The sequence below is a fragment of the Haliotis rufescens genome, unplaced genomic scaffold (assembly GCF_023055435.1).
Source record: "Haliotis rufescens isolate VD_foot unplaced genomic scaffold, xgHalRufe1.0.p SCAF_13, whole genome shotgun sequence".
NCBI lineage: Eukaryota > Metazoa > Mollusca > Gastropoda > Lepetellida > Haliotidae > Haliotis > Haliotis rufescens.
The window spans coordinates 26353999-26376871 of NW_025963813.1; the positions used below are offsets into that span (position 1 = coordinate 26353999).

The 22873-nt window shown below is 47.4% G+C and overlaps 2 protein-coding genes across 2 annotated transcripts; both read left to right on the plus strand.

Annotated features, from left to right (window-relative positions):
* Positions 1 to 329: 329 nt before the first annotated feature.
* LOC124110757 lies at positions 330 to 3622 on the plus strand. Its single transcript, XM_046470146.1, has 4 exons — positions 330 to 483; positions 1129 to 1318; positions 2774 to 2916; positions 3461 to 3622. Exons 1-4 carry the CDS (start codon positions 426 to 428, stop codon positions 3565 to 3567), a joined length of 498 nt encoding a protein of 165 aa, XP_046326102.1. The 5' UTR covers positions 330 to 425; the 3' UTR covers positions 3568 to 3622.
* A 2222-nt stretch (positions 3623 to 5844) lies between these two features.
* Positions 5845 to 22580, plus strand: LOC124110763 (flocculation protein FLO11-like). Its single transcript, XM_046470153.2, has 5 exons — positions 5845 to 6005; positions 12865 to 13039; positions 20067 to 20209; positions 20943 to 21825; positions 22088 to 22580. The coding sequence occupies exons 1-5, from the start codon at positions 5963 to 5965 to the stop codon at positions 22383 to 22385; spliced, it is 1542 nt and encodes a 513-aa protein (XP_046326109.2). The 5' UTR covers positions 5845 to 5962; the 3' UTR covers positions 22386 to 22580.
* The last annotated feature ends 293 nt before the right edge of the window (positions 22581 to 22873 follow it).

Here is a 22873-nt window from a genome sequence, read left to right on the forward strand (position 1 = left end):
TCGCATCCACAACACTGCCACATTTCATGGGCTTGGCTGTATATATTTTTTTCTTCCCTAAAGGTGCAAACCTTTTTCAAATAATTGGAGATTAGTAGTTATAAATTCCGATATAAGATAACGGATATCTATTGTCTTAATTCGTTCGTCTTTATTCGTGAAGATTTGTTTGGAGGAATTCAAATGCTTCTACAGCGTTATCCCATTTGATGATGTTCACGCTAATGTACAGATGGAAGCAAGTGCGAGCTGAGACTAGTGGGGGTTACGGCAGTCTACCGTGGAGCTACCAACTGACTACCCCCGGGGGGCAGGAAATGTAGACAATTAAGGAAACTAAGTTAATTAGTAAACTGAGAGTTGGTCTACTTCAACTAATCGAGTCTGTGAAGTCAGCTCCTGCTCAGTGTGGTGCGGATTGCAGGATGAAGAACGTGGTAAACCTTTCTCTTGGATTGGGACTGTCTATATTTCTCGCGATAGGTAGGTAATATTTCCTTTTTCTCATGTGTCACCTTGAAGGAAACCATTTCCTCTCTTCGTTTTCTTCAGTTTACTTGTCCTTTAAGGTCATAAGCAATAGCAGAAATAGACTGATTGTATTTTCAGTGGCCGATTGCCAATGTCATATCCAAAACCGGTCATTTGTTTTACAGGAAATTGATTCAATGTCGTGGGGAACAGTATGGTTTTGCGCTGCTTTTAGTAATATTCAAGCAATATCACGACTGGGGACACCAGAAATGGCCTTGAAACATTGACACCAATGTGGGGAATCGAACACGGGCCCTCGGCGTGACCAGCGAACACTTTAACCACTAGGCTACCCCGGCGCCCGTTGGGTAGCATTAACACAGTATTGCAGAACAATGTAATTAATATACTAGTCCAGTGCATTATCGCCATAGATAATCACCCGTAGATAATTTGTCCAACTGTAACTAAACACAATGCAAATATCACGTCGTCATATATTGTGTACTCTGAGGTCCGCGCGTGAAAGCGCTTCTGATTGGTTCTCATGTTTCTGGTTGCATGTCTCGACGGTAACGCAATATGTTTAGAGTACTCTTGTAACAGGTGTTTACCAGAATGTTTCTGCGTGTCATGTGTATACATATCATGCAGGTTATGCATCAGCGTGTGAGGATCTATTTCTACAAAACGAAGATGAGGAAATTGTCAATGGAACAGTCTACACTACAAGAGGGGCGCTTTTGATCCTTGTGTGCGATGGGACATGTCAGGGAGCCGGGTTCACCCCTAATTTAAAATGGTACACTCCATCTGGAGAGAAAGTCTCAACATTTCCTGGAAGGTACCTGTTCATTGACAGACTTTAACGTGTTCATGTGACGTGGTTGGGTATATGTGTCATGGCTTGATATTCCCATATGATATATGCGTGGTTGTTATACCTCACTTCGACAAAGGTGAAATTACTTGAAGCCAACTATTGTTGTTTGGCATCTGTTTGTTGTTTAACGCCACACTCAGCAATATTCCAGCTACATGACGGGGCGGTTTGTAAATAAATCTGGTTCAGACAATCCAGTGATTGACATCATGAGCATCGATCCACACAAGTCAGCGAGCCTGACATCTCGATCCCGTTAATCGCCTTTTCTGACAAGCACAGTAACCACTTAGTGTACGACAAGCACAGTAACCACTTAGTGTTCGACAAGCACAGTAACCACTTAGTGTACGACAAGCACGGGTTGCTGAAGCCCTATTCTAACCGGATGGTCACGGGTAAACGCGTTCATGAGAAGACACGTAGATAGTAAGAAATGAATGAGGTAACTCTGGCTGCATGGGAAACATATAATGTAGGAGAAGATCGATGGTAAGAAATGTTTGAAATAGCATTGACTGCCATTGATATAGTACTGTTACAGATACTGCTGTGAGCTAGTGAGTTTGGGTTAACGCTGAATTCTACAGTAATACCCTGTGTATCATGTCAATATGGAACGTGGATCAGGTCTTTGACGTTAAGGGTCCTACCATTTAATCCTTGGGGTAGATAGGGGATGAAGCATGAAAATAATGTTAATAATAAAAGATATACTAATATTATTTTTCTGTCGGTGAAATCCGAGGCAAGGTAATTGTTAGAGTATGAGTTTTGAAAAAAAATAAAAAATTTAAATAGCAATTGGTCGTTTCCTTTGTGTTTGGCACGAGTATGCTTGTTTGTTTGTTTGTTGTTTCACGCCGCACTCAGCAATATTCCAGCTACATTGGGGGCGGTCGGGTAGCCTAGTGGTTAAAGCGTTCGCTCGTCACGCCATAGACCCGGGTTCGACATGGGTACAATGTGTGAAGCCCATTTCGCCGTGATATTGCTGGAATATTGCTAAAAGCGGCGTAAAACCATACTCACTCACTCACTCCAGCTACATGACGGCGGTTTGTGAATAGTCGAGTATGAAGGAACGGACAGATCCAAGATTGTCAATCATAATAAACCTCAGCTCTGATTCTATGAAAATCCTTGACCAATTCGACAGAAAGTCATGTAATAATAACAATATTAATGTATTGAATTACAATAGCGGACCTTTCATCAAAATGTTTGTGAATTATGGGCCGATGGCCTCCATTACCGAAATAAATGTCATATGTCAGTGTGATTCTACTATGAATATAGCTACCACTGGTATTTAAAAAAACAACAACAAAATACAACAATATTTCAGCTGTCGTTCGTCGAGACTTTGGTTGATTCAGTTCTTGTGTTTATAACGTTTACGTTTTTTCCGTCAAGGATTATGTCAGTCTATCAACAAAGCAGAAGGAGCCGGAAGTTGTATGTGCAGCGATTCCGTTGGCGCGACCAGGGCACTTACAGCTGCGAGGGCCAGATCCACGGCGAGTTCCGGAAGTCGTCAGTGAAAGTCCTCATTAGAGGTTAGTGCTTCGTCCTTGAACCAGGAGTACGCACCGTACACAATCCGTGATAATACGTTATTGGTCGCCACACGTTGAAATGAAGTCCATATTTGAAGGTGAATGATAAAATCATCATAAATATCATCATGGCCAACTCTTTCCACTCCGGGACGTAGGTTACGGAAAGATGACAGTGGTGACAGATGATCATTTCCGTTACTTATTGTAAACTTCCGGTACGGTTGCTCTAACGATGTCCCATTGTTCCATGTCATCAATGGCACAGTGTTCACGAGAGATAAGTCAAAAGACAAAACCAAAAAGCTGGGGCCCCACCAACCCTTTTGACAACTGCTAAATACACTGTTTATTCCTGATACAGGATATTTACCATCGAATGCATCCCCTGTGATAACCTTTACACAAATAAACAGATCATTTCCGTCATAAGTGTGTACGTGCGTGCTTGCGTGCGTGCTTGCGTGCGCGTGTGCGCAATGCATGTATACTATGTATGTATATATATGGATTGATGGGTAATGTATGGCCTTGTCTGCTGTAGGCACTTCAATCCGCCCGGTCAGCCAGCGTTCAGACAGAGAGACAACCGAGACACCTACAGATGTGGCGGAGGAACTGCCGTTACTCCCAGATACCATTGTTCAATGATGACTCGCAGTTACAGTTTGTAGCTTTCCGTCATCAAATAAAGGTATCCAGGAAACACAGTGTTTGTCGATCAATCGCCTGCTTAGGAATCGGAGTATAATATTTCAAAAGTTCTAAAACCATTATTAGTTACGTTTCCAAGGGTGCTTTTGTCTGTCTGTCTGTCTGTCTGTCTGTCACTCTCCCCCCCTCCCCCCCCCCCCCCCTCTCTCTCTCTCTCTCTCTCTCTCTCTCTCTCTCTCTCTCTCAGAGGGAGGCGTCCGTAAAATATACCAATGCGAGCATCTAGCTGGGACTATTTCTGTCTACGATCCCCAGTCTGTTTAATGGCCCGTGGAGTGAGTATCAAGTATACTCTGTCAGCCTTTGTGTATCAGTGCATAATTATATTACTACCATTAGGGACAGTAACTTATCAGTTGAATTTAGACGTAGTGTGGACATGTCATGCAATGAAGTCAGTTTCGTCGGTAGGCATTGTCCATTAGAATGAATGCATACTGGGTCGTTGATGTAGACTAAATGGTTTGTTGCTAGAATTCAAACAAACACCGTGTGATTAGGCGATTGTACACAATTCATTTCTTCTCACGCAACATATTGCCAAATAGTCGACCTTACATCTCCGTTTTCACAGTTAAAGTCTTTCAATACACTTGGTTTATAGGGTTAGAATAGATCTTCAGCAACCCATGCATGCTTATGGTAAGAGGCAACTCACGGGCTCGGGTGCTCAGGCTCGCAGACTTGGTTGATGCTTGTCAGCACGGTATCTCAATTGCGTGGATCGATGCTCATGCTATCAATCACTGAATTGTCTGTTAGCGACTCGATTATTTACAGACCGCCCCGTCATACAACTGGAACATTGCGGCATTAAATAACAAACAAAGGCCAAACAACGATAGTCACGCAATTTGACCTTTGTCCAAGTGAGGTATAAAAAACACGTCACTTGAGTCCAGGCATATATCCTGTGTGGAAGTCAAGCCATGACACATATACCCAACCACGTCACTTGTGTCCAGGCATATATCCCGTGTGGAAGTCAAGCCATGACACATATACCCAACCACGTCACTTGTGTCCAGGCATATATCCTGTGTTGAAGTCAAGCCATGACACATATACCCAACCACGTCACTTGTGTCCAGGCATATATCCCGTGTTGAAGTCAAGCCATGACACATATACCCAACCACGTCACTTGTGTCCAGGCATATATCCTGTGTGGAAGTCACTGGTGTCACTAATTATTGACCTTTCATGAGGGTTATATATATGTCATGTTCGATATCTGTTTCTTGGGCCCATAAAACATATTGCTCGATTTGTGGTGATCACTGTACCACATGCAATTGGTTTTTTACACACTGACTGTCGAGAACATATTCATCTAATAACATCTAATCGTTAATTCGGGTATAAGTTAGATACGGGACTGCCCAAATAGCTGTCTATATAAAAGTGAAATACTTTGGACTCAACACACATCTCAGACTGGGATGGTGAACTCGGAAAAGGCCCAAGAGCGCCTCAGGTTGCAGGATAGCAAGTCAGCAACCATTAAGCACCGTGTCCAAGAATGCCCAACTTTACTGGACATCATCGCCCAACATGCACCCGACCCACGACCGCCCCACTTTACTGGATATTAGCCAACATGCACCCGGCCCACGACCGCCCCACTTTACTGGATATTAGCCAACATGCACCCGGCCCACGACCGCCCCACTTTACTGGATATTAGCCAACATGCACCCGGCCCACGACCGCCCCACTTTACTGGATATTAGCCAACATGCACCCGGCCCAAGAATGTCCAACTTCACAGGACATCATCACCCAACAATGCACCTGGCCCAATATTTACAGTTCCTATTTGACCGGTATAATCCAAACTGTACCGCCCGCCCAAGCGCGAGTCAGTCGTAAGACCGATATGATGCAAACATTCACCAGTCCAAAGTATTCCTCAAATCACAGGTATGACCCAGTGATACCTGTCTTCATCACTCGGCTTCGACCAGTCACTGGGCGCAAGGACACCTGTCATACTCAGGTTCATTTCTAAACTACAAAAATAATAATTGCTTTAATAAAGTATAGGATCTATTCCAAGCCAAAGTACACACACTATAGTTCCATGTCTGCAGAAGTGGTATCTTAGACCAATTGTGGGGATCAGCGTACGCTACTGTACTGTACTCTCAGCCACAGTGTACGATCAGCCGCCTGCAAGAGCAGCAGTGCGGCCCGACTGGGTATGAGACGGAAGGAAGACTAGAGTTCCTGTACAGCATGCAGGCGTCGCCCCTCGCCATCAGCACACTTCTCGACACGCCTGACCCAAACAAGCACGTCTGGCGTTCTGGACTGGACATAGTACTGGAACATGCTACGATTAACGCTTTTTGTTCTTTTTACTGTCGGAATAGGTAAGTTTTAATTTAAAGTTTTTAATTTTGATAATAACTATACTTTATCTATATCTTACGAATTTCGTATAATTATGGTTTTAAAAATAAGATTGGGAATATCATCTAATTATCGTAATATTTATCATGAAGTTTGATTATATATTTTTTAATTCATGCACAGCCTTTAACATTTAGCATGATCTCTTTCTTCATGCTTATGTTAAACCCATACTCTGATGGTTAAGATAAGAAACAAGTACGGAGACATACCCAGTGTTACGTCATTGTCAGTATCCCTTGAAAGATTTCCAGATATTTGATGAATACTTACTAGTATTTCATACAGGCGGACAATGAATGGATGAATGAATAAATCAATGAATGACCGAATGAATGAATGAATGAACGACCTATTATCGACCAATTTACTAATAAGGAGACCCTAACAGAAAAGAGAACCCATATGTTCTAAGTCATTTCTCAATGTACCCGTGCTTCACAGTAGATAATCTGCACGTACTTCACATACACAATCCACACGTGCTTCACAGACATAATCTACACGTGCTTCACAGACATAATCTACACGTACTTCACATACACACTCTAAACGTGCTTCACAGACATACTCTACACGTGCTTCACAGATTTAATCTACACGTGCTTCACAGACATAATCTACACGTGCTTCACAGACATAATCTACACGTGCTTCACAGATTTAATCTACACGTGCTTCACAGACATAATCTACACGTGCGTCACAGACATACTCTACGCGTGCTTCACAGATTTAACCTACACGTGCTTCACAGACATACTCTACACGTGCTTCACAGATTTAATCTACACGTGCATCACAGACATAATCTACACATGCTTCACAGACATAATCTACACGTGCTTCACAGATTTAATCTACACGTGCTTCACAGACATAATCTACACGTGCTTCACAGATTTAATCTACTTGTGGTTCTCAGACATAATCTACACGTGTTTCACAGACATAATCTACACGTGCTTCACAGATTTAATCTACACGTGGTTCTCAGACATAATCTACACGTGCTTCACAGATTTAATCTACACGTGCTTCACAGACATAATCTACACGTGCTTCACAGATTTAATCTACTTGTGGTTCTCAGACATAATCTACACGTGTTTCACAGACATAATCTACACGTGCTTCACAGATTTAATCTACACGTGGTTCTCAGACATAATCTACACGTGCTTCACATATTAAATCTACACGTGCTTCACAGACATAATCTACACGTGCTTCACAGACACAATCTACACGTGCTTCACAGACATAATCTACACGTGCTTCACAGACACAATCTACACGTGCTTCACAGACATAATCTACACGTGCTTCACAGATATACTCTACACGTGCTCCACAGGAAGAGGTGAGCTGTAACGTTGCGTTCAAGATTATTGCACTTATATAGCGACGTGCTTGCACGCGTGTGTGTGGCTGCTAACAGTATATGCCGCTTTTATAGAGCAAACCCAGGTACCATGACTCAGTTTAACATGGATACGCAACTCAGAGAGGGAAGTCAGTAAATGACTTTCTGAAAGTATGCAAGACTTAAAAAACAAAAACATGAACGTTTCTTCCTATTGTCAGTGTATTGTGAAGGGAATTTTGCACAAATATGGTTTCTTGTTTAAAATGCCTCTTAATAATGTATCACGGCAAGTCACTTAAATGTGGGGCGGTCGGGTAGCCCAGTGATTAAAGCGTTCACTCGTCACGCTGAAGACTCGGGTTCGATCCCCGACATGGGTACAATGCGTGAAGCCCATTTCTGGTGCCCCCGCCGTGATATTGCTTGAATATTGCTAAAAGTGGCTAAAAACCATATTCACTCTCTCACTCACTCACACACTTAAATGTGGGAGGAAGGGGCGTAGGCGGCAGACGGGGAGAACCTGGGTGAAACAAATGAGCATGCGTATTACACGCCAATGTTAAGAACCAGGAATCATAGTTCACGCGACCACCGGGTCTTTCCTTGTGTTCATCCATGTGAAGTTTATCATGACATTAAGCAAGCATCAGTTAAGCCAAAGGTGTTGGGTTCTATACATCCGGAACAACTGCGGCTGCAAGGACCTACACAAACGCATCCATGTAGGCCGGTGCGATATGCCAGAAATGTGCGTTCTTCCGGTTGGTCCCTCAGTAGTCATGTGTTTGTCAGGAGATAACCTATTTGTCTCCGTAGTAGCTACAATTAATATGAGAAATAAAATATTATCATTTTTCTCATTATCCATGTGTTTATCAATCCTTCGGACGAAATTATACACAGACATTTGTGCATGAAGATCTAGGTCGTGAGAATCAGGATGTCGAAATATAGGAATTGCGCCCTGATTAGATGATTTCATCTCGTACATGGAACACCAATCTGTAGCATGGAGGTGTCAGCGTGTGCTTACTGTTGTAGGGGAGGTGTCAGTTTGTACTTCCTGTTGTAGGGAGGTATCAGTGTGTACTCACTGTTGTAGGGGAGGTGTCAGTGTGTACTAATTGTTGTAGGGGAGGTGTCAGTGTGTAGTCACTGTTGTAGGGACTGTGTCAGTGTGTACTAACTGTTATAGGGGAGGTGTCAGTTTGTACTTCCTGTTGTAGGGGAGGTGTCAGTTTGTACTTCCTGTTGTAGGGGAGGTGTCAGTGTGTACTCACAGTTGTAGGGACTGTGTCAGTGTGTACTAACTGTTGTAGGGGAGGTGTCAGTGTGTATTTACTGTTGTAGGGGAGGTGTCAGTGTGTACTTCCTGATATAGGGGAGGTGTCAGTGTGTACTTACTGTTGTAGGGGAGGTGTCAGTGTGTACTTACTGTTGAAGGGGAGGTGTGTACTAAATGTTGTAGGGGAGGTGTCAGTGTGTACTTCCTTTGGTAGGGAGGGTAGGTGTCAGTGTGTATTAACTGTTGTAGGGGAGGTGTCAGTGTATACTAACTGTTGTAGGGGAGCTGTCAGTGTGAACTAACTGTTGTAGGGGAGTTGTGAGTGTGTGCTTAGTGTTGTAGGGGAGGTGTCAGTGTGTACTTCCTGATATAGGGGAGGTGTCAGTGTGTACTTCAAGTTGTAGGGAGGAGTCAGTGTGTATTAACTGTTGTAGGGGAGGTGTCAGTGTTCACTTCCTGTTGTAGGGAGGTGTCAGTGTGTAAACACTGTTGTAGTGGAGGTGTCAGTGTGTACTAACTGTTGTAGGGAGGTATCAGTGTGTACTTCCTTTGGTAGGGAGGTGTCAGTGTGTACTAACTGTTGTAGGGGAGCCGTCAGTGTGAACTTACTGTTGTAGGGGAGGAGTCAGTGTGTTCTAACTGTTGTAGGGGAGGTGTCAGTGTGTACTAACTGTTGTAGGGGAGGTGTCATTGTGTACTAACTGATGTAGGGGAGGAGTCAGTGTGTAAACACTGTTGTAGGGGAGGTGTCAGTGTGTACTCACTGTTGTAGGGGAGGTGACAGTGTGTACTCACTGTTGTAGGGGAGGTATCTGTGTGTACTTCCTTTGGTAGGGAGGTGTCAGTGTGTAAACACTGTTGTAGGGGAGGTGTCAGTGTGTGCTTAGTGTTGTAGGGGGGGTGTCAGTGTGTACTTTCTGATATAAGGGAGGTGTCAATGTGTACTAACTGTTGTAGGGGAGGTGTCAGTGTGTACTTACTGTTGTAGGGGAGGAGTCAGTGTGTACTAAATGTTGTAGGGGAGGTGTCAGTGTGTAAACACTGTTGAAGGGCAGGTGTCAGTGTGTACTAACTGTTGTAGGGGAGGTGTTCCGTGTGTATTTTCTGTTGTAGGGGAGGTGTCAGTGTGTACTTCCTGATATAGGGGAGGTGTCAGTGTGTATTTACTGTTGTAGGGGAGGTGTCAGTGTGTACTTCCTGATATAGGGGGGTGTCAGTGTGTACTAACGGTTGTAGGGGAGGAGTCAGTGTGTAAACACTGTTGTAGGGGAGGAGTCAGTGTGTACTTCCTGTTGTAGGGAGGTGTCAGTGTGTGCTAAGTGTTTTAGGGGAGGTGTCTGTGTGTACTTCCTGATATAGGGGAGGTGTCAGTGTGTACTTACTGTTGTAGTGGAGGTGTCAGTGTGTACTAAATGTTGTAGGGGAGGTGTCAGTGTGTAAACACTGTTGAAGGGCAGGTGTCAGTGTGTACTAACTGTTGTAGGGGAGGAGTCAGTGTGTAAACACTGTTGTAGGGGAGGTGTGAATGTGTACTAACTGTTGTAGGGAGGTATCAGTGTGTACTTCCTTTGGTAGGGAGGTGTCAGTGTGTACTTACTGTTGTAGGGAGGTGTCAGTGTGTATTAACTGTTGTAGGGGAGGTGTCAGTGTGTACTAACTGTTGTAGGGGAGGTGTCAGTGTGGACTAACTGTTGTAGGGGAGGTGTCAGTGTGTACTTACTGTTGTAGGGGAGGAGTCAGTGTGTACTAAATGTTGTAGGGGAGGTGTCAGTGTGTAAACACTGTTGAAGGGCAGGTGTCAGTGTGTACTAACTGTTGTAGGGGAGGTGTTCCGTGTGTATTTTCTGTTGTAGGGGAGGTGTCAGTGTGTACTTCCTGATATAGGGGAGGTGTCAGTGTGTATTTACTGTTGTAGGGGAGGTGTCAGTGTGTACTTCCTGATATAGGGGGGGTGTCAGTGTGTACTAACTGTTGTAGGGGAGGAGTCAGTGTGTAAACACTGTTGTAGGGGTGGAGTCAGTGTGTACTTCCTGTTGTAGGGAGGTGTCAGTGTGTACTTACTGTTGTAGGGAGGTGTCAGTGTGTACTTACTGTTGTAGGGGGAGGAGTCAGTATGTACTTCCTGTTGTAGGGAGGTGTCAGTGTGTGCTAAGTGTTTTAGGGGAGGTGTCTGTGTGTACTTCCTGATATAGGGGAGGTGTCAGTGTGTACTTACTGTTGTAGTGGAGGTGTCAGTGTGTACTAAATGTTGTAGGGGAGGTGTCAGTGTGTAAACACTGTTGAAGGGCAGGTGTCAGTGTGTACTAACTGTTGTAGGGGAGGAGTCAGTGTGTAAACACTGTTGTAGGGGAGGTGTGAATGTGTACTAACTGTTGTAGGGAGGTATCAGTGTGTACTTCCTTTGGTAGGGAGGTGTCAGTGTGTACTTACTGTTGTAGGGAGGTGTCAGTGTGTATTAACTGTTGTAGGGGAGGTGTCAGTGTGTACTAACTGTTGTAGGGGAGGTGTCAGTGTGTAAACACTGTTGAAGGGCAGGTGTCAGTGTGTACTAACTGTTGTAGGGGAGGAGTCAGTGTGTAAACACTGTTGTAGGGGAGGTGTGAATGTGTACTAACTGTTGTAGGGGAGGAGTCATTGTGTGCTAAGTGTTGTAGGGGAGGTGTCAGTGTGAAAGCACTGTTGTAGGGGAGGTGTGAGTGTGTACTTACTGTTGTAGGGAGGTGTCAGTGTGTGCTAAGTGTTGTAGGGGAGGTGTCAGTGTGTAAGCACTGTTGTAGGGGAGGTGTGAGTGTGTACTAACTGTTGTAGGGAGGTATCAGTGTGTACTTCCTTTGGTAGGGAGGTGTCAGTGTGTACTTACTGTTGTAGGGAGGTGTCAGTGTGTGCTAAGTGTTGTAGGGGAGGTGTCAGTGTGTAAGCACTGTTGTAGGGGAGGTGTGAGTGTGTACTTACTGTTGTAGGGGAGGAGTCATTGTGTACTAACTGTTGTAGGGGAGGTGTCAGTGTGTGCTAACTGTTGTAGGGAGGTGTCAGTGTGTGCTAAGTGTTGTAGGGGAGGTGTCAGTGTGTACTTCCTGATATAGGGGAGGAGTCAGTGTGTACTAACTGTTATAGGGAGGTGTCAGCGTGTGCTAAGTGTTGTAGGGGAGGTGTCAGTGTGTACTTCCTGATATAGGGGAGGTGTCAGTGTGTACTTACTGTTGTAGGGGAGGTGTCAGTGTGTACTTACTGTTGTAGGGGAGGTGTCAGTGTGTACTAACTGTTGTAGGGAGGTGTCAGTGTGTACTAACTGTTGTAGGGGAGGAGTCAGTGTGTAAACACTGTTGTAGGGGAGGTGTGAGTGTGTACTAACTGTTGTAGGGAGGTATCAGTGTGTATTAACTGTTGTAGGGGAGGTGTCAGTGTGTACTAACTGTTGTAGGGGAGCTGTCAGTGTGGACTAACTGTTGTAGGGGAGGTGTCAGTGTGAACTAACTGTTGTAGGGGAGGTGTCAGTGTGTACTTCATGTTGTAGGGAGGTGTCAGTGTGAACTAACTGTTGTAGGGGAGGTGTCAGTGTGTACTTCATGTTGTAGGGAGGTGTCAGTGTGAACTAACTGTTGTAGGGGAGGTGTCAGTGTGTACTTCATGTTGTAGGGACGCTCTCAGTGTTTGCTAGGGATGTATCAGTGTACTTGTGTACTTCCTTTTGTAGGGAGGTGTCAGTGTGTATTAACTGTTGTCGGGGAGGTGTCAGTGTGTACTAACTGTTGTAGGGAGGTATCAGTGTGTAGTTACTCTGGTAGGGACGGTGGCAGTGTGTACCTACTGTTGTAGGGACGGTGTCAGTGTGTACCTACTGTTGTAGGGACGGTGTCAGTGTGTACTAACTGGAAGACAAACATGCGGTACTAGGGACTGTTCTGCCCGGAATCCCCACCGGGAGACACACATGTTGAAAGGGAGAGTTGTACTGACACATCTCCTGTCCTTTTTGGAAATGGCAGTGACATGAGACCCTGTACGTTAGAAACCAGTTAGGCCGTCGGTATTTTATGTTGCTGACAAATAAGCATGTTTCTGCATATCGGGTGCCAAAACCTTCGTGGATTTTCAACAAATCAAAAATAGAGTGTAAACAAAGAGTAATACAATTGTGAATGTGTTTTCTTTATTTCTATAGATCCGCTTGTTGGTCAAGAGTGCAGCTTACAACTGGTGCCACAAGTACCCACCATCCAGGTTGCCAGGGGCAACAACGTCAGCATCTTATGTGACGCAAGTTGCTATGGCCGACTCTCAACCAATCGGCTATCTTGGTACGACCGGTATAACCAGCCAATCGGGATGTCTGGCAGGTAACTACATCAGCATGCTAGGGTTAAACTCACCTGACTCAAAAGCCAATGAGTGTGAAAAATGTGTCCTTGTCGGTGATCTCTGGAAGCGCTTGATTGACGGCAGGTTTTTTTTTTGTGCTATGGAAAGAGTTTGTAGCTTTCATTATTAAGGGATGTTCCTACAGGGTCTATAGATGCTCCATAAAGTGAAGGGTGATTTTCACAGCTCCTTCCGAACCTGTCATGTTTTTGCAGACCCTGCTGACCCCTACCATCCATATAAACACCGCATACCTTTTACCAGGTCTTGTCAAAACCAACTCATCTAGCGGTCCTGGTGGCCTGGGTCTAGCGGTCCTGTTTGTCTGGGTCTCGCGGTCCTGGTGGCCTGGGTCTAGCGGTCCTGGTGGCCTGGGTCTAGCGGTCTTGGTGGCCTGGGTCTAGCGGTCCTGCTGGCCTGGGTCTAGCGGTACTGGTGGTCGGGGTCTCGCGGTCCAGGTGGTCGGGGTCTAGCGGTCCTGGTGGCCTGGGTCTAGCGGTCTTGGTGGCATGGGTCTAGCGGTCCTGCTGGCCTGGGTCTAGCGGTACTGGTGGTCGGGGTCTCGCGGTCCAGGTGGTCGGGGTCTCGCGGTCCTGGTGCCTGGGTCTAGCGGTCCAGTTGGTCTGGGTCTAGCAGTCCTGGTGGTCTGGGTGTCGCGGTCCTGGTGGTCTGCATCTAGCGGTCCTGGTGGCCTGGGTCTAGCGGTCCTGTTTGTCTGGGTCTCGCGGTCCTGGTGGCCTGGGTCTAGCGGTCCTGATGGCCTGGGTCTAGCGGTCCTGGTGGTCGGGGTCTCGCGGTCCTGGTGGCCTGGGTCTACGGGTCCTGGTGGCCTGGGTCTAGCGGTCCTGGTGGTTTGGGTCTAGCGGTCCTGGTGGTCTGGGTCTAGCGGTCCTGGTGGTCTGCATCTAGCGGTCCTGGTGGTCTGCATCTAGCGGCCCTGGTGGTCGGGGTCTCGTGGTCCTGGTGGCCTGGGTCTCGCGGTCCTGGTGGTCTGCATCTAGCGGTCCTGGTGGCCGGGGTTTCACGGTCCTGATGGACTGGGTTTCGCGGCTCTGTTTGTCTGGGTCTCGCGGTCCTGGTGGTCTGCATCTAGCGGTCCTGGTGATCTGGGTCTAGCGGTCCTGGTGATCTGGGTCTAGCGGTCCTTGTGGCCTGGGTCTAGCGGTCCTGGTGGTCGGGGTCTCGCGGTCCTTGTGGTCTGGGTCTTGCGGTCCTGGTGGTCTGGGTCTCGCGGTCCTGGTGGTCGGGTCCAGCGGTCCTGGTGATCTGGGTCTAGCGATCCTGGTGGTCGGGGTCTCGCGGTCCTGGTGGTCTGGGTCTCGCAGTCCTGGTGGTCGGGGTCTAGCGGTCCTGGTGGTCGGGGCCTCGCGGTCCTGATGGTCTTGGTCTAGCGGTCCTGGTGGTCTGCATCTAGCGGTCCTGATAGTCTGGGTCTTGCGGTCCTGGTGGTCTGGGTCTAGCGGTCCTGGTGGTCTGCATCTAGCGGTCCTGGTGATCTGGGTCTAGCGGTCCTGGTGATCTTGGTCTAGCGGTCCAGGTGGTCTGGGTCTAGCGGTCCAGGTGGCCTGGGTCTCGCGGTCCTGATGGTCTGGGCCTCGCGGTCCTGGTGGTCTGGGTCTAGCGGTCCTGATAGCCTGGGTCTTGCGGTCCTGGTGGTCTGGGTCTAGCGGTCCTGGTGGTCTGCATCTAGCGGTCCTGGTGATCTGGGTCTAGCGGTCCTGGTGATCTTGGTCTAGCGGTCCAGGTGGTCTGGGTCTAGCGGTCCAGGTGGCCTGGGTCTCGCGGTCCTGATGGTCTGGGCCTCGCGGTCCTGGTGGTCTGGGTCTAGCGGTCCTGATAGTCTGGGTCTTGCGGTCCTGGTGGTCTGGGTCTAGCGGTCCTGGTGGTCTGGGTCTAGCGGTCCTGGTGTTCTGGGTCTCGCGGTCCTGGTGGTCTTGGTCTACCGGTCCTGGTGATCTGGGTCTAGCAGACCTGATGGTCTGTGTCTCGCGGTCCTGGTTGCCTGGTTCTAGAGGTCCTGGTGGCCTGGGTCTCGCGGTCCTGGTGATCTGGGTCTAGAGGTCCTGGTGATCTTGGTCTCGCGGTCCTGGTGGCCTGAGTCTAGCGGTCCTGGTGGTCTGGGTCTAGCGGCCCTGGTGGTCTGTGATTCGCGGTCCTTTTGGTCTGGGTCTCGCGGTCCTGTTTGTCTGGTCATAGCGGTCTTGGTGATCTGGGTCTAGCGGTCCTTGTGATCTGGGTCTAGCGGTCCACATCCAGTGGTCATCTTTCCGTCCTGGTGGTCTGGGTCTCATGGTCCTGTTTGTCTGGGTCTAGCGGTCCTGTTTGTCTGGGTCTAGCGGTCCTGGTGATCTAGGCCTAGCGGTCCTGGTGGCCTGGTTCTAGCGGTCCTGGTGATCTAGGCCTAGCGGTCCTGGTTGCCTGGTTCTAGCGGTCCTGGATGCCTGGGTCTAGCGGTCCTGGTGGTCGGGGTCTCGCGGTCCTGTTTGTCTGGTCTAGCGGTCCTGGTGGTCGGGGTCTCGCGGCCCTGTTTGTCTGGTCTAGCGGTCCTGGTGGTCTGCATCTAGTGGTCCTGGTGGTCTACATCTAGTGGTCCTGGTGATCTGGGTCCAGCGGTCTTGGTGGTCTGGGTGTACCGGTCCTGGTGATCTGGGTCTAGCAGTCCTGATGGCCTGTGTCTCGCGGTCCTGGTGATCTGGGTCTAGCAGTCCTGGTTGCCTGGTTCTAGAGGTCCTGGTGGCCTGGGTCTCGCGGTCCTGGTGGTTTTGGTCTAGCGGTCCTTTGGGTCTGGGTCTCGCGGTCCTGTTTGTCTGGTCATAGCGGTCTTGGTGATCTGGGTCTAGCGGTCCTTGTGATCTGGGTCTAGCGGTCCACATCCAGTGGTCATCTTGCCGTCCTGGTGGTCTGGGTCTCATGGTCCTGTTTGTCTGGGTCTAGCGGTCCTGTTTGTCTGGGTCTAGCGGTCCTGGTGATCTAGGCCTAGCGGTCCTGGTGGCCTGGTTCTAGCGGTCCTGGTTGCCTGGGTCTAGCGGTCCTGGTGGTCTGCATCTAGTGGTCCTGGTCGTCTTCATCTAGCGGTCCTGGTGGTCTGGGTCTACCGGTCCTGGTGATCTGGGTCTAGCAGACCTGATGGTCTGTGTCTAGCGGTCCTGGTTGCCTGGGTCTAGCGGTCCTGCTGGTCTACATCAAGCGGTCCTGGTGGTCTGGGTCTACCGGTCCTGGTGGCCTGGGTCCAGCGGTCCTGGTGGTCTGGGTCTACCGGTCCTGCAGGTCTGGGTCTAGCGGTCCACATACTGTGGTCACCTAGCCGTCCTGGTGTTCTGTGTCCACCGGTCCTGGTGGTCTGGGTCTACCGGTCCTGGTGGTCTTTGTCCAGCGGTCCTGATGGTCTGTGTCTACCGGTCCTGGTGGTCTGTGTCCAGCGGTCCTGATGGTCTGTGTCTACCGGTCCTGGTGGTCTTTGTCCAGCGGTCCTGATGGTCTGTGTCTACCGGTCCTGGTGGTCTTTGTCCAGCGGTCCTGATGGTCTGTGTCTACCGGTCCTGGTGGTCTTTGTCCAGCGGTCCTGATGGTCTGTGTCAACCGGTCCTGGTGGTCTTTGTCCAGCGGTCCTGATGGTCTGTGTCTACCGGTCCTGGTGGTCTGTGTCCAGCGGTCCTGATGGTCTGTGTCTAGCGGTCCTGGTTGTCTGTGTCTAGCGGCCACGGTTGTCTGTGTCTAGCAGCCCCGGTTGTCTGTGTCTGGCAGCCCCGGTTGTCTGTATCTAGCGGTCCTTGTGGTCTGGGTTTAGTTGTCTGCGTCAGAGCTGCCCTCTTGTAAATAATCAGTATCTTCTTTGATTTCTGAGTACTTTTGGAGAGGAACCATTTTAGTTTTGGTATTGACGAATTGTGACAAAACTATCCTAAGTTTAACCTTTCAAGTTGAAACTGCAGACTCCTGAGCATGATTGTTGCATATCTCCAGCCTTCATAAAGGCAACTGTTCTCAACACCACTTTACACTGATCTTTCTATCGTTTGTTTGTCTTTTGCTAACACCGCAATATTCCAACAATATGACAGCTGCTTGTAAATAATTGAGTCTGGACCAGACAAGCCAGTGGTCGATTTGGGGGCAATGATCAACGCCGTCAGGGTACGGTAACACGATCAACCAAGTCACGATCCATTTGGTCGCCTCTTACTACCAGATAACGAGGGGTGACTATTTAAATTCTGAGCATCACATAGAAAGACTGGACCTAAAGACATTGAAGACAGTTCGTAGCCACACTCGTGGCTTGTAGCCATGGCAATGGCTGATTTGTGCACTGGCGAAGCACAGCTTTTTCTCAGCTTCCCGGGATATCTTGGATTCTCTGGATCATCTCTTGTGTTGCGGACGTCACAAGCCCTCCGGGACAAGAGTCATCTTCAAGACGCTCCCTGTGACGCTTAAAGGCTGCTGTCCCCTTCTTTGGTGTCATAGGAACAGCATCCCCCTAGTGTTGTATCATCGTGGATGGCTTTTCTGCAAGTACTTCATCACTGCACGTTCCTCAAGTTTGACCATTTTCCAAAGGCCACAGACCTCTGCGTATATTACTGATTTGTCACAGCTTGGACAAGTTATTTGTTTCGATAAAAGCCCAACCTTCATCGGGTCTTCATACTGAAACAACACGCTGTGCCTTTGACTACAACCCCACTCGCATTCACGTATTTTATACGTAACTAAAGTATTGTCATTACATGTATAATTATACATGAAACGTCAATATAGGAGAAACAGATTCCATTTAGCGTAAAGGGCAAAATAGCTGTGAAAATTACTTGAATTGACGCTAAATGTCCGCCCGCTAACCTTAAGGTGAAAGTTGAGGTTATAACGCCCATTACTTTTGGACGGAAGCACAAGAATATATGTTACAGGGGGTAAATACGCGCACGCGCGCACTCACACGCATGGAGCAATTCTTCTGAGAACTATGCATCACATTTAACACAGAAAATAGCAATTCATGGTATACAATTTATTGAAATACGTTGCTTGTTCTTTAGTTTCCCGATCTGTTGGTTTGTCAGCACCATGCTCCTGCTCGTGGGTTTCGCCAAAGTGGCAAAACTCAAAGACCTGCATCACTTTGGACTTTCCTTCCACATTAAACTTCCATGCCGTGATATATACAGCCGGGCAAAAGGAAGTATGCTCTTAAAAATACCCGCTTCACTCAGCTCATTTCCATAAAATTGCGACCCCAAGTTTCTTGGGACGTCATGTGCACGTCACCTGCTGTGAGATACTCATTGATATGATGCATGTAGTATCGCATATAATACGGGTATCAAACAACATCACCATCAAATAACTTTTGCCTTTTTGTTTCGTTTTAGCCACTATCAAACATGGTTGTATACTTTCTTTTATCCGGCAGATTAACTGAAGTACTGATGTAATCTTTTGGTAAAGTTCATTCACTCACTCACTCATTTCTTGAATGGATTTTTGGACTGAAATATATTGAACAACAAAAGTTCCCGTGACATTGAATAAGATTTAATGCAAAGTTATGTTTTTTACCAAATCTGAAACAATTTCGGTTTGCAAAAGATTAAAGACTCCTGTAAGTGTTCAAATGGTTTAATCTGCCATACTGACTTTAGAAAATGCGTGATTTCATAAAAAAACATGAACATGCCAAAATGTCAATTTACAAATCAATAGCGTGTGTGTCCACCTCTGGTTGCCAAGCAAGCAACACATCTTCGTCTCATGGAATGGACCAGGTGTCCTGTGGGATATCTGCCCATCACGTGGTTGACGTCGAAGGCGCCGATCCATCTCATCCAACAAGTGCTCGATTGGTGAGAGATCAGGGGAGCGAGCCGGCCAGGGGGTGACATTCACGTTGTTTTGTTGATCCTGAACAAGTCGAGCAATATGAGGCCTTGCGTTGTCATGTTGAAAGGTAATGCCTGGGCCATGACGACGCAAATACGGTAGAACAACAGGGCCGATGATCTCGTCGCGGTAGCGCTGCCCATTGAGATTTCCCTCTACCACTATCAAACGGGTCCTCTGTCTTTATGTAATCCCAACCCATACCATATCGCTGCCGCCCCCGAACCGATCTTCTTCCATGACACAATGATTGACGTAACGTTTACCTCGACGTCGGTACACTCGAATACGTCCATCGCTGTGGCTGAGGTGAAAACGAGACTCTGTCTGCACCAGTGTAGACGTGCTTGACGGTGGTTTCCTGTCAAAATGGGACGTCTGGTGGGTCTTCTGGCGACAATCCCTGCACATCTGAGGCGACGACGTACGGTTTGTGAAGATATTCGTCGAAGGCCAGGGATGCTTCTTGCAGTCACTGCTGTGCTGGCTGGAATCGTTTTCGTAGGTGTGTTGTTCGAATCCAGTTGTCTTGTCAATTATTGGTTACGCGTGGCCTGCCACTCCGAGGATGGTCTCTGACTGCATTCGCCTGTTGCCAACGTTGCCATAAACACCAAATGGTGTTTCTGTGGACGTTAAATTGTCTTGCAACGTCACGTTGTCTCGATCCTGCTTCAATCATACCAATGGCTCGCAGACGCTCATTTTCGGACAGGCGTGGCATTTCGTAATGTTGAATAATTGCGTAATTGTGTTGTTTTTCTGAGTGGTTGTTGTCAGCACGATGGTAAACAATGCATATGGAATCCCGTTAACGCACATGTTTTTATACCCATTCTTGGGTAGTACAATGCATGGGGCTTGCATAAAAGTCAACTTTTGCATGGAATGCATGTTTTTCTGTAGCATTTGCGTTTTTTGTGACTTGATTTCATACATGTACTACAATATTGAAAACAAAACTTTACTTGTTTGAAAAATACACTAAAATATTGGTGTCACAGGAACTTTTGTTGTTGAGTATATATTGGTGCATGGGTCAAATCATATTACCCCTGTAATATAATTACAAGCAAAGAACTACTGTGTTTTGACATCAACTTAACAAACGTTTTTTTTGTGTAGGGTATTTTCCGTACGGTACAACAGAGGGATGTTCGCTCGGCTGATCCTGCTCACTGTTGACTTCAGTGAAACCGGGCGCTACACATGCGCAGGGCTGGTCGGCGCTGATGTGGTGCAGAAACACATCGACATCAACGTGATAGGTAGGAATTAATCATTTAACTCAAGGGTGTGGCGATTTGTCACAGTAGGTGAGGTGGGTGGTGTTGCGATTTCTTTGACGCCCAGGGATCTTTCTATTTCGGTGGAATTACAAACACGGCGATCCAACGTTAGTGAGTCTAGGGTAAGTGAGATGGGCTTAACGCCGCTTTGAACAGTATTCCAGTTATATCACGGCGTGTCAGCTTAATGTGGGAGGAAAGCCCGAAGTGATGCAGGTCTCAGACCTTTATCACTTGGTGAAACGCACAAGCACGGGTCTGGTGCTGACAAACTTATAGTGAGTGAGTGATTATGGTTTTACGCCGTTTTTAGCAAATTTCCAACAATATCACGGCGGGGAACACCAGAAATGGGCACCACATTGTACCCATGTGGGGAATCGAACCCGGGTCTTCAGCGTGTAGTGCAAGACCATTAACCACTAGGCTACCCCACCGCCCCGACAAACCTAGAAACATAAGCCTGGCGAACATGGATTCGAACCCACAATAAGAGGTTTCTTGTGTGCCCAAGGGACGCAACTCTGCAGGGTGAAATTCGGCGCCTTAGACGACTGGGCCATCCAAACCACCAGTGGGTCTATGAAAGCAAGGTCACTCGATTTAGTCGTATAAAACAATATCGTGGTGTTGCTTGGTTAGGAAGGCTGTCACTGCCATGTTATGTGTAATCATAATTGTATATGTGACCCTATCTGGTATTGGTTTACAGAGAGAGATTTCGAAGTTGTTGAATACGTCGACGCGGAAGATGGACCTCGGAGGGGAGATGTGCGGGTTGATGAACCGTTCTTACCAAAACGTCGGCCCGCCAGAGATGCCGACAATCCAACAAACCAGACTACAAAGGTATCGTACACTTCAGAGTTAACGACAACGAACTATTCAGACAGTTCTGAGGTGGGATCTGGAACTGCTACTGATCCGCAACTGGCGAGTGAGACAGGAGGGGCAAGTACAACATCTAGAAGTGACCCATCAACAGCGACATACTACTCGCCCGGAAGTACTATCCCGTCACCCAGCGGTACCCCGGCACCCTCTTCAAAAGGTCGGACAACTGATGACCAATCAACAACGACAGAAACTACTACAGCTGAGCGTCCAATAACCTCTTCAGAACCACTGCCCAGCCCTGAGATACAATCGACTGCAGCTACAGATATTCGAACATCAGAAATAACTACTGAAACCGGAAAATTTGAAAATGGTTATAAGGGCAGACACAAGAGGGATAAAACAGCCTTTGGGAAATATGGAGTTTTAGCATTTGCTTTGGCTTTAAGTGTGGCGATTCTTCTTTTGTACACACTCATCCTACTGAATGTCATCATTCCACGATGCTGCAAGAACAAGCAGTCGGTCAGTTTCAGGGAAGCGCCAGACAGCAAACATAAAGAAAATGGACCTTCTGCAATAGACGCTATTGCCATGAAACCTTTAGCGGTTGTACCCTGTCCAAACAGTCCAAATGATGGATTTACGACAGTGGACTTGGATGACAAAGATGGTCCCAAACCTAACTCAAATACACCCGGGCAAAAAGAAACAGATGCACCAATATCACCAACGTCTGATCCAGGGAGTCCATCCAAGTGAGTATGACAGTTCTTATCATCCACCAGGACATGAAATATTGATGACGAGAATATTGTTTCTCCAGCTACATGACAGTGATCAGTGAACATCCTCATCACAAACGTATAACTTCAACCCTGAACACACCCAAAGCACACTGAACACAAGACAGAAGTCTTGGCTTCAGATCTGTGGATGTTGTAAATGTATCCAATCAATTGAACTTGTAATGTATGTCTGTGGCATAAAGATTCACGTGTGATATTTCTTATGTTGCAGATATGTAAGTACGTTCCTGATTGGACGGAAGCCTTCAGAAAGCAGTCCCCTGGGAGTGTATCTGCATGAAGGCAAGCCAGTGGACTCGGAGACTGGCAACGAGGGGACCTCTGATCCCACACCTGAAGTGAAAACAGGAGAAACCACAGTTTCAGATGGAAAGGAGGCCGGAGGCGAGGCTGCCGGTAGGGCAGATGTGGACACCAGTACTGAGGTTGACACCAGCACTGACACAAGAGACACATCAGCCAGCAGCTCCGACATAGGGGACCTGGGCGTATCAGGTGCAAAGTCCTGAGCTTCTACGTGGAAGTAGTTAGTACTTTCAGCTTGCAGCTTTTGACAGCTCATTTAGGGCTATCTAATTCTATACTCACACGCAAAAGAAACGCAAGTCGAGTATGCAGTATACATGTTTTCAACAGTAAAGACAAGAATACTAATAGGGCTAATTTGACAAAAATTTGACTGAAGACAGTTTAATGGATTAAAATGCAGATGACATAATTGTTTTTTCAAATGTTAAGGGCTTACACAGTTTCGGGTCAATACCCAAAATGTCAGTCAATACCTGGTGTGACCACCATTAGCATTGATCACTGCCACACATCTCCTGTACATTGAGTGGATCAGACGATTTGTGAAGGCCCAAGGGATCCTCCTGCACACATCCAGACCAGCTGTGCGTAGTTCATCGGCAGTTGTAGGGCCTGGGCGCACATTGTGCAGACGCCTTTAAACCTCATCCCACAAGTGTTCGATGGGGTTCAAATCAGGGCTGAGGGC